The sequence below is a fragment of the Polyodon spathula genome, chromosome 10, assembly GCF_017654505.1.
Source record: "Polyodon spathula isolate WHYD16114869_AA chromosome 10, ASM1765450v1, whole genome shotgun sequence".
Lineage (NCBI taxonomy): Eukaryota > Metazoa > Chordata > Actinopteri > Acipenseriformes > Polyodontidae > Polyodon > Polyodon spathula.
Genome location: NC_054543.1, coordinates 5480017 through 5492104, shown reverse-complemented (window position 1 = coordinate 5492104; position 12088 = coordinate 5480017). Strand labels below are relative to the sequence as shown.

At 38.1% G+C, this 12088-nt stretch overlaps 1 protein-coding gene across 2 annotated transcripts in view; it reads left to right on the top strand.

The window, feature by feature from the left end:
- The window catches only part of LOC121321739 (dedicator of cytokinesis protein 1), a 205995-nt gene extending 194300 nt beyond the window's left edge, over positions 1 to 11695 (top strand). For both annotated transcript variants that reach the window (XM_041260857.1, XM_041260856.1), the window contains exons 47-52: positions 3484 to 3621; positions 6907 to 7061; positions 8373 to 8571; positions 8682 to 8841; positions 9530 to 9681; positions 10828 to 11695. In XM_041260857.1, coding sequence (XP_041116791.1) covers positions 3484 to 3621; positions 6907 to 7061; positions 8373 to 8571; positions 8682 to 8841; positions 9530 to 9681; positions 10828 to 10923 — 900 coding nt within the window. In that variant the 3' untranslated portion in view covers positions 10924 to 11695. The remainder of the gene's footprint in view (positions 1 to 3483; positions 3622 to 6906; positions 7062 to 8372; positions 8572 to 8681; positions 8842 to 9529; positions 9682 to 10827) is intronic.
- Positions 11696 to 12088: the final 393 nt, after the last annotated feature.

Here is a 12088-nt window from a genome sequence, read left to right as displayed (position 1 = left end):
AATAGCCACAGGCTTTCAGGGAAGAGTAGTAGATACGTGTTATTTTGCAGAAAAATCACGACCTTTAATATTTTAGAAGGCAGACTGCATCTATTGCACTTGCCTTGGCTGCTCTTAAAAGTTCAGGGAGCGGGTCACAGGTATTTATTTTTATTTTGTCTAACAGTACTGCACCATAACAGTCCACCGATCTTGTTCTGTAAAACCCATAGATCAGACGTAACGTACTCTTTTAACCCTAAATTAGAGACTCTGCTATGAGATGCTAATTTCAGTTGTGTGCAAAAGCCTGATCCAAACTCTTTTCCAGATGTAAAATAAATAAATAAATTGGTACTCCCAATTTAGTATACCTGCACCATAGCAATAGGAATTTACTGGCATTCACAGGAATAAAGTGTTGGCATAATGAAAGGCCTTAAAAACGCAATCACATGTAAAATAATAAGTCGCCCTGATAGTTCTGACAGGGACTTTACATACTTCAATAACAAATGGTTATGGTGCATAACAGCTTTGCATATTATTCATTTTGTGCAGCTCTGTTATAGAACTGTTACTGCAAAACAAAAACAACAGCTTCAAATAAGAAAATATAATAAAAAAAATCTGTCACTTTGTCATTTAAAGCAGATGGCTTTTTTTGCAAGCCTTGTTATCTCATCGTTCAATCCTGTTTCAAGCTGGGATAACTGGTTCGTTTCACGGAATGTGTTAGAAAGCACAACAGAAATGCTAGCCAATTTAATCAGAAAGACAAAAAAAAAGCCACTAATCAAGACAAGACCCATCAAATGTCTATTATAAAATCGCTATGGCTGATGCAAAATAGACTACTAGGCATACAACTGTTAAATATTGCAAAAAGATGAAAGAAATAAAGATTAACATCAACTTCTCTAACTAAATACTAATGTGTGAATAAAGTGATTATCATCCCATATTTTATAACGTGGACACTGGAATGCGAAAACAAACCAAAAAATAACAAGACAGAAGGTATTAACACATAACCAGACTGCATCAGGAGTACAAGACAAAGCTGAATAAAACTAGTTATGAAGCAGGTGTTGAGTCCCGGCAGTGAATCACTTTTCCAGCAGATGGAAATCTGGGAGATAACTTCCTCTGACGACTGGACTACTTGATGCTCTGTGCAACAAATTCATTAAATTCAGTGAATGAATCACCACCTTCAGGGGCTTATTTTTGCCCCTTATCAAGGTTTTTCAAAGAATGGATTTCATAGATATGCCCTGAATCCAATACATTCAGCAGTGTATATGATCTTGGAGTCAAGGTCATCTGCTTATAGTTTGATATTTTCCCTTTTCCTTGAAAAGCATTCAAGCACTCCTCCCCGTGGGCTTTTATTGACCAATGAAAAGACTAATGAACATGAAAGCAAACCTTCACATGGAAATGAACAGTACAACACTGAATAGCTTATGATATTGAACTGTTTTAATAGCACATCCACTAGTGTTGGAACCATTAAATACAAAGCTGTAAATCTGTTTCTATACCGAACCTTTTGCTTCCCATGTACGCCTGTATTGATCACCCGCCCATTCCCCATACCCCCCCGTCCCAAAAACACTACAGAAATAAATTGGTTCCTTGGAGAATGGAATCAAGCCAAAACTCTCATCATCTATATACTGAATTTAAAAAGTCAGTTTTATAGTAAGGACAATGTAGAACATCACGCGTGTCCTCTTCTCAAAGAGCCTTAACATTATTGCTGTCATTATTCAAACTTAGCTGTTTCAATTACTGCAAGTTACCTTATTATAGTTTTCTACACTAAACTGTGTTGTTGTTTTCCATTAGGTACAGTACTGCAAATAATTATACAACACAAAATGGTAATGTAGTGTACACAACAGCTGGCAATTACATGTAAGAGGTGCCACTCTGATGCCACTTAGACTTTATGCAGGGAGTGACCCTTGACCAGCTTCACCCAATTTAAATGCATTGTTGAAGAAAAGCGTGCAACACTATGAGTTGGCAAAAGGCCACAACATAATTTTGAAAATGAATCCAGCCTAAGAGCAAGCATGCATGCGTGAATGAATGAAAGAGCACACTCCGGGAGCCTGCTTCGTTTTACAAATGTATTTTGTACCTATTTTTTGTTGGCATTTTATCTCAAAGAACAAATGGCGTCTCTTTTTTTTTTTTTTTTTAAGCACAATTTTATTGTAAAGTTAGGCCTGCATTCAGATTATGGTAATAACAGCTTTACTTGCAGTGTTTTCTTTGTTGAAGATTGGTTTTGGAACAATCTTCAGACAGGCAAGGATCTATTGAGAACAAGTTACCACATGGCACTTGCTTTGGCCACAGGGATTTGCAATAATTAATAATGTCATCACCCTGTACAGGCAAAATACTCGGATCAAAATATTGTTGTGTTTTTTTTGGGGGGGGTGTTTCACATTGAGTACAGTCGTAACTTACTCAACCAGTAATTTATTGCTGAAAGGATGTTTGTGTTCAAGCCGCCTACACCTTGCCATCCACCTACTTAAAAAGCTTTCAATTACTCCTTTCTCATAACCAGCTAAATTCTTGCTTTCCGGGGGCAGCATTATAATGAGTGAGGGTGGAGTGCACAGAACAGCAGCAGTTGTGGGTAACTAGAGAAAATCAGCTAAAGCTGGGTTGTGCTCCCCATTAAAACCAGCTGTTCATACAGATCTAAGACATGTTTTCAAGAATTTGTTTATGCAAAGACGTCATTCAAAATTCAGTTATAGCTAAAGCTATAAAGCTGTTTCTGCAAAATGCAAGCTAAGATCCTGTTTTGATTTTCCTTGCTGGATGTTGCAGAAAATACATAAATACCAAAGTTGCTGTTTTGTTCTGTCTTTAATAATTGATATGTTATTTGTATCGATTTGTTGAAACACAAAAATATATGCCGCAGGTTTCAGAGCAATCGCCTTTCACAAGCCAAAAAAACTCACTTTTACGTATTATACACAGGGTACACATTTACAATATGGTAGCATATATGCTAATTTTAAATATGCATGAAAGAGAACAACAAAGATTAGTACTGTGGTTTGTCTTGCTAAGAGTAGCTTTTCTCCTGGGTTTTACTCAATCGTTTGTTTTCATTGTCCTAATGCATTGCTTTATCATCCCTTCCAGAGGTTGTCACAGGCTTGTTCTTTCAATGACAGCATCAAAGAGTTGTTGCCGTTATCCTTTTAAACAAAGTCTTACAGCTGCAGTCCCCTTGGATTGAATGGAATGATCAAGCAGGATTAGAACATTGGACAATGTTCTAGAACTGAGCTCTATATGATCGTACACTTAAAGGAAATGCAATAATAATGTGTTCTTATGATTTGCCCTTTTTACATTTGATTTGAAAGTTAGTTTAATCCAGTTATTGTTGGTGAGTTATGTACGTTCTACTTTCTCTGTAAGTTTTGATATGATTGTTCTGAACTGTTTGTTTCTTTACAGATCCCATTCCTGGCTGAAGGAATCCGCATACATGGAGAGAAAGTTACAGAAGCATTGAGGCCCTTCCATGAGAGATTGGAAGCTTGCTTTAAGCAGCTAAGAGAAAAAGTAGAAAAGCAGTATGGGGTCAGAGCACTTGTAAGTAAATCCAGAATCTGCCTGATATTAAATATGTATGCATGAAGAGTGTTAGTCAAGTTGGAGCTACTTCAGGGAATTTAGAGCCAGGTGTACATGAAATTAAAAAAATAAAAAAAAAAACACTACCCAAAAATCTATCGATAACAGCTTTCTGTAAATGTAATTACTTATTCTTAATTTATTTTTAGATGTATTCTTTATTAAACTTTTTTTTGGCAAAGTGGTTTCACATGAATAAACACCTCCAAATTAACACTAATGAGCGCAAGTATTGCAACTACATTCCATCAAAGTGTGTGTGTGTGTGTGCGTGTGTGTGTGTGTGTGTGTGTGTGTGTGTGTGTGTGTGTATATATATATATATATATACACACACAGGCATTATTAACATTATAGCCTGGAAATAAAATGCATTTAAAATACATACTTTTGCATTTATCTACACATCCTACCCCAAGGAACTTGACAGACCTTGAACAGTTTTGTAAAGAAGAATGGTCAAATATTGCCAAATCTAGGTGTGCAAAGTTGGTAGAGACCTATCCCAACAGATTCACAGCTGTAATTGCTGCCAAAGGTGCCTCCACCAAGTATTAACTCAGGGGAGTCTGTCGAGTTCCTTAGGGAGCGTTGATGGACAGCAATCTTTAAGTCATGCAACAAATTTTCGATTGGATTTAGGTCGGGGCTCTGACTAGGCCACTCAAGGACATTTACCTTTTTGTTCCTTAGCCACTCCAGTGTAGCTTTGGTTGTGTCCTTTGGGTCGTTGTCATGCTGAAAGGTGAAATTCCATCCCAATTTCAGCTTTTTTGCAGAGGGCAGCAGGTTTTACTCAAGGACTTCTCTGTACTTTGCTCCATTCATTTACCCTTCTATCCTGACAAGTGCCCCAGTTCCTGCCTATGAGAAAAATCACCATAACCTGATGCTGCCACCACCATGCTTCATAGTAGGGATGGTGTTCTTTTGGTGAAGCACTATGTTGGGTTTGCGCCAAACATAACGCTTTGCATTTAGGCCAAAAAGTTTCATTTTAGTTTCGTAAGACCACAAAACTTTCTGCCACATGGCTACAGAATCTACTGAGTGTTGTTTTGCATACTTCAAACTGTTCAAGATGGTCTTTCTTGAGTAATGGCTTCCTTCTTGACACCCTACCATACAGGCCAGATTTGTGAAGTGGTTGTGATATTGTTGTCACATGCACGCATTGACCTTTCTTGGCCATAAAAGCCTGTAGCTCTTGCAAAGTTGCCATTGGCCTCTTGGATCAGCCTCCTTGCTCGGTCATCCAGTTTGAAGGGACGGCCTGATCTAGGCAGGGTCTTGGTGGTGCCATACACCTTCCACTTCTTAATAATCGTCTTGACTGTGCTCCAAGGGATATTCAAGGCCTTTGATCTTTTTTTATACCCATGCCCTGATCTGTACCTTTCAACAACTTTGTCCCGGAGCTCTTTTGAAAGCGCCTTGGTGCTCATGGTTGAGTTGTTGCTTTGAAATGCACTACCCAGCAGAGGGAACCTACAGGAACTGTTGAATTTTTCCTGAAATCACGTGAATCACTACAATTTAACACAGGTGGAGGCCACTTAACTTGGTGTGTGATTTTGAAGGCGATTGGTTACACCTGAGCTAATTTAGGATTGCTATTACAAGGGGGTGGACACCTATCCAACCAAAGTATTTCAGTTTTTATTTTTAATTAATTTTATACAGATTTCTAGAATTTTTTTCACTTGGAAGTTGTGGGGTAGGATGTGTAGATAAATACAAAAGTATATATTTTAATGCATTTTAATTCCAGGCTATAAAGCGACAAAAGGTGAACATTTTGAAAGGGGGTGTAGACTTTCTATAGGCACTGTACACCAGTCAATCAATGAATCATGAAGGCATTCCTGCACAGCAAAAGCTTTTTCCAAAAAGAGATGCTGACCATAAGGCACTTTATATATTAATGACTCTACAGAGTTAAAAAAGTGTTAACAGCAATGACAATTCAACCATGTATATTTTGCTCGACAAAGTTGGTTTCATTTTTAAGGTTTGACTGTTAATATTATATATCAAATTCCTCTTACAATTTGTTAAAAAAAAAAAAAAAAGTTTTATTATTATTGAAACAAATAAAAAAACAAACAAATGTTTTGACATACAGTGTGTCTTCATCAGGTGTTGCAGTGATTTATATTGAAAGAAAGATGCAAGTTTATTATTTGAGCCTTGTTATAATAATGTTGTCCTTTTTTTTTATATGAAATTGCATGGCCCTTTTTAAAAAACCTCTTTGGAATGAGCCAAAGTCCTCCTTGTTATTTCTGGGGTTTCATTGATTTAGAAGAGATACATGTGACACATCAATAACATGTTTACCACCACCAGGGGAGATGACTAAGGGAATCTGCACATTTATTGTTACCCTGCCAGTGTTGCTACTCCTGATTAGAAGTGCTAGGACGCAGCTGCAACAAGTAATGCTCTTGAGTGAACTGATAGCTTACTACATGAATATAAAAGAATATTTAATTGCTGCTTTCTAATCAGTAAAACTCATCTAATTATTGCAGGCCTCAATTGTAATAAAAAAATGAATTAAAAGTAGGTCACGGGGTCCCTGAGTGGCTCATCCAGTTAAAACGGTACTCCGGGGAGCTCAGGATGAGTCACACAGCTGGGACAGTTCACATCCAGGCTGTGCAAAGAGACCGAACTTTGCTGGGGACCCCAAGGGGGGGGCATCAAATTGGCTCTGGCGCTCCCGGAGTGGCGGGTGGGAAACAGACAGGGACATACTGTCCTCATCGCGCAACAGCGAACCCTACTGGCCAGACACCAAGCATATTCAGAGTGGGAAAAAAAGCAGGGCTGATCTCTGTCTTCCGGGATCGGTAGCTCTGCCCACCTCTGCTCTCCATTGCTTGGCTTAAAAGCGATTCTGGCTTTAGAATGTCCAAGCAGTGCGGGGACCCTCTGCGATGAGGAGAAAAAACAGAATTGGACATTTCAAATTGGGAGAAAAAAAATAATAATAATAATAATTGGTCACTCTAAATTTAAAATAAATAAATTAAATTAGGTCACCTCAGATTAATTTAATAGTGATGTGCGCAGAGCATGGCAAACCTTTTGGTGGTTTAATTGATTTGTAAACATGTCTTTCTGATAACCCTTTCTAAATCTTGCAGAGGGAAGGCTCAGCAATAAGTGATATGTTGTGTAGCAGCGTTCTCCTGCCAGTGTACTCAGTTGTGTATGGGCCTTGTCTCGTGTGTGCAGCAGCAGCAGCCGTCTGCGATTGATGAGAGACGAGGGTGTCGGCCCAGGTCCATGGTCAGGTCCTTCACAATGCCGTCGTCACAGAGACCCCTGTCTGTCGCGTCGTTGTCATCCATATCATCAGACAACTCCCCATCCAGGCCTGGATCTGACGGGTTTGTATTTAGGGTTGATAAGAGGTGCTGGGTTGAAAGCACATGTTCCATCCAGCCCTTGGGGATAACAGAGCAGTTCAGGCTTCAAGCCAGCCCATTCCTATGTTTCTGATATACAGAGTAGTTTGATGGTTTTCTAATATACATAGTAGTTTGATGGTTTTAAAGTGTGTGCTACTATCCATTGAAAGAAAAATTCAAGCCAACAAGGGAAATGCAAGGACATTGGTGCACCACCTCGTCCCTGCCTAGGATTGTGACTCCCATTCTTATATTTTATTAAATTAAACCCATAGTCTCCAACTTATGGATTTGCTATTATGGTAATATGCTGTTGGGGCTTGTATATTGTGTTACTGGCTGCCTTCAGCACAAATGTAAAGGTCAGTGAAAGGTGGTGTTATGTCCATTACACAGAAAAGCTTCCAGAATGCATTAAGGTTTCCATTGCTACACACAGAACACCAAAAGCCAATAAAATAAAAGGGCGAAATTAAATGGCTGATCTTTATTTGTGGCAATTATACACTGTTCTGTGACTTAACCATTCAAGTCTTTAATGACCTTGCTTGTTAAAATCTATATACTGCCATTTAGTATTCCTGATATAGGACTTATGAAGGGTTTGTGACTACTTTGTATAATCAAAAGTGTCAGAGGATCTGAGATTGCAACTGCACTGAAAGATTCATTACTGCTTCTCATTAGCATACATTAAGGCCAGTTGAATTAGTATTTCACATTGACTTCATCCCAAATGTAGTAGCCAAAGAATATTACAGTATGTTTATGACAGAATTAAAATAGGGAGAATAACTAAAATATGAAGCATTCTGTAGCGAGAACATAAAAAAAACTAGAAGACTTGCATGTTGACAGTTCATTTCAAGACTTATGTTAGAACTTGAAAATATGTCATTAAATATAGTAAAAGTAATTAAACATGTCCTTTTCAGCGATTGTCAATTCCCAGTCAACTCTGCCTGTGTATAGATAGTTCAGTAATTGCCTTCAAGGAAGTTTGCCATTCCTGAAGGAAAATTGGCATGGCGGTCCTTGACTTCTATTAGTTTCTATCTAAGGTGTAGATGATTTTAAAGAAGCTATGATGTAACTGTGTCATGTCAAGGAGAACACAATTGTTGGTCTAAAATAAGAGTCCAATAATACGATGTTATGTTTTTTAGGGGGTCTATATAAAAAATATGATCCAATCAATTTAACGAGAAGCAGTAAGCGCTCGTTTTTTCTTTTCTTTTTTGTCATATTTGTTTATATATGTATTTTTTTTCCCCTCCATTACCAATTCAGTTTTGCGCTAGAGCCCCTTCTGCCAAAGAAACAGCACTTCAAGTCTCAAGATAAACTGGACAAGGATGACCTTGACAAAGAGAAGAAAGACAAGAAGAAGGAGAAGAGGAACAGCAAACACCAGGAGGTGTTTGACAAAGAGTTTAAAACTGCTGAGATCTCCCTGCAGCCCACAGAGGCTGTCATTCTTTCGGAAACGGTAACACTTCTGACACGTTCAACTTTCCTGCCAAAGCTTGATCCACTTTATTTTTTTCAGGAGTGTGTTGTTCGGATGATCCTTATAAATGACATGTTGTTATATTTCAGATCAGTCCGCTGAGACCACAAAGGCCAAAGAGTCAGGTGTTGAGTGTGATGACAGGTGACCGGCGCTTCTCTGTCTCCCCTAGCCCCCCTTCAGCCACGTCTGGACCCCCTCCCATCACTTCCAGGGCCAGGATGGCCTTTAGTTTACAGATAGGCTCCAGTAAGTACTACCCACTGTAAGGGAACGTGCCTAATGTATAGGCTGTCCCACACACACACACACACTCAGCTTTTCAGTTTCCAAGTGTGATTGTGCATGACGTATATTGTCGTAGATACTGTCCTGGATAGTCCAATTGAGAACACACATGATGACATGAGCTCAGAGCAGCTCAGTGAAAGAACCCACTTAATGGCATGCTCAGTGAGCGAAAAAATCTTGCTCTGAGCTGCTCAGTTACTTAACCCACTGTGTGTGTGTGTGTGTGTGTGTGTGTGTGTGTGTGTCTGTGTCTGTGTCTGTGTCTGTGTGTGTGTGTGTGTGTGTCTGTATCTGTGGTGGGGGTGGGGAGTGATTTACAACTGAGCCAGAGTAGTTAATGAGAGGGTTTAAAGATCATACAGGGCTCTTACGAGAAGATGAATAGCAGCTTAGAGTCTATACTCTCTGCCAATCAATAATGTATATGTATTAGTGTTACGTGAAGCTAGAGGTGGAATAATTAAAATCCTTTGATTCACTTTTCTTAATGAGAAATGGTACCAGTGGAAAAAAGGAAGGTTTATATTCAGCTTTTTCTCTTGCTCAAGGACACCCCAGCCAGAGTTGTGTTCATTTTTTCTGCTTATTTTTCTTGTTTAGATATTTGCACTAATAGACAAACAACATGTTTTTTTTCTGATTCCAGGCATGGAACTGAATGGCATGGGTTGCCCAGAAAGAACAGATATCCCACCCCCTCTTCCTATAAAAAGCAACATGGGCGATTATGGAAATCTCATGGATAATCAAGACTTGACGACTCCTACTACACCCCCACCTCCTCCTCCACATCAAAGGGTACGTGTTTTAATTAGGTCTAATACAGCTTCCTAATGATTTTATAAGGCAGATTGACCTAAAGGATGAAACTTAAGACCTTTCCCAACAAGATTTGAAAAAATACTAAATAAAACAAATATAGATCTGATGTAGCATTACATGGTCTCAGTGTTCCTCTTTTATAACAGCCCTGCTCTGTGCTGTAGCTAGATTGTACTGCTTCAAGGAAGATAAAATGTTATTTATATAACACCACTGAGATGGGTAGTTCCGAGGCAGGTAATTCATGAGCTGATTGCTTTGCTTTTCACATAATTCAGGATTTTGGTGGGTAAGTCTGTCTATTTGGTGGAATTCGTTTTTAAAAATGGACTCTCTTGTTCTAGCTATTCAGTTAACTAAATCTTATTTATACCCTGTCAGACGAAACAGACAGGTAGTAAAATGGAACCTGTGCAGATAACATGCATTCAGTCGACAGCGATTTAGTAGGAACAGGTGTTACTTAGCTGCTCTGACAGAATATCGCTCTTAGTTGGCACTCCAATTTGCAGAGTCTCTCTTTCTCTCTGTAAGTAAAGTGATCATTATGCTGGTCAATTTAAACATGTTTTCCAAATTTACAAAAACTGATCAGGATGGTTGTACTTAATTAAATCAGATTCTGCTTGTGTTATTGTTTGTTTGGGGGGGTAATGCAAAATCCATAGCCTAAATTGGTTCTTAAAGGAAACAATAAAGCAATACACTGGGATCAGGTGTGAAAGAGAGAAAATGGTTTCTTCAGAACCTCCCCATTCTAGATTTCACCCCATTGTAGAACCATCCTGAATGTTTATCTGATGCAGGGATGGAAATATGACCCTCATTGCATTACAGTGTGATCCATTCCCAATTTTGTTGTGAGTATAATAACACACAGCTGAACTCATTACTCAAGCTCATATTAAAACCTGGAATGGGGGAAAGTGCTTTGCAATAGGAGTCTTATTTTCATCCCTGCTAATGTATGTTTGTTTGCTCTTCTGCAAGCAACATGCATTTTAAATTACTGCCATGCTCTTGCATCTTAGTCGTGATGACCATTGATTTTGTGCATTTATTTCCCCCTTAAATCTAAACTGGGACAGAAGGAGTTTAATCTTTCATCTTGTTATTTTTCAGCATCTTCCTCCACCATTGCCAAGCAAGACCCCTCCCCCTCCACCACCCAAGGCACCTCGAAAGCAAACGTCCATTGACTCTGGAATTGTACAGTGATAGAAAGTGTGTTTTTTTTAAGATCCCAAAGACTAAGCTGTCATATTTTCATCATTTTTTTCTTCCTTTTTTTTCTATACAGCGTGAAAAGATGATTACCTCATTTGGGCCTGCACAAATTAACTTTTGTTTTAGCGTGATGATTCTGTCAGCTGGAGGGATTTTTTTTTTTTTTTTTTTTCTTATTGCACAGACTATTAAACATGTCTTTGGCTGCTGAGTTGTGAATACTAACTAATGCATAATATCACAAGCATATACATATTAAACATGTTGCTCTGTTTTACATACTGACGAATGGAGAGAAAGACTTTATTATGTTAGTTTTCTTTGTAATAATCGTGTAGGCTGTTGGGTGCCTGCTGTTGACTGAACGATGATTTGGTTGTTGAATTTTATAGAAACTACTACAATACCGCCAATATTATCTAATAATTCTGTACAGAGGTTTGTGTATATATGATCTTAAGATTTTTTTAAAACTTATTTTATGATGCCCGTTTTTTCTTTTTATCATAACACTACAATAGTATCTAGCAAATAAATCCAAAAATGGCTTTTAGATTAAGAATTACAGGACTGTAAAGTACTATGTAAACTTATGTTTAAACTTTTTTTAATAGATTTTAATAGTCTAAATAATGGGGTTTGGTGTGTTTTACAGCTAACTTTTTTTTTTTCTTTTCTCATTGTATATTACTAGTTGAAGTATTATGTAATCGTGATAGCTTCAAATTCACTACTGACTCCAAAATAAAATGTTCAAATTGTACATATATTGTATATTTTTTTAAATGTTCTTTTTTTTTTTCTTATGTCCAATATAAGGTGACCTACTATAAAGGAATGGGTTTTCATCTTGCGCAAGTTTTTTTTTAGTTTTAGTCAACACTAAATGGTTAAGTACCGCAGACAATTGCTTTTTATTTTTTTTAGTGCTGCTTCTGTTCCGATCCTAGGTGAGAATTGTTTTTCTAGTAGTCTTGATTTCTTTTTCCTCCTTTTATATATCCTTTATGTTTTCCACACAGCTCCTTTGTTTAGTACACTCCTGAAGGCATGACGATCGTGTGCTGCAGTAGGGGCTGTAATCTATAGGGCGAAAGACCTAGATTGAAAGACATTTGGTGCTCTGTTTAAATCAGCCCGGTCTTGCAGTCTATTA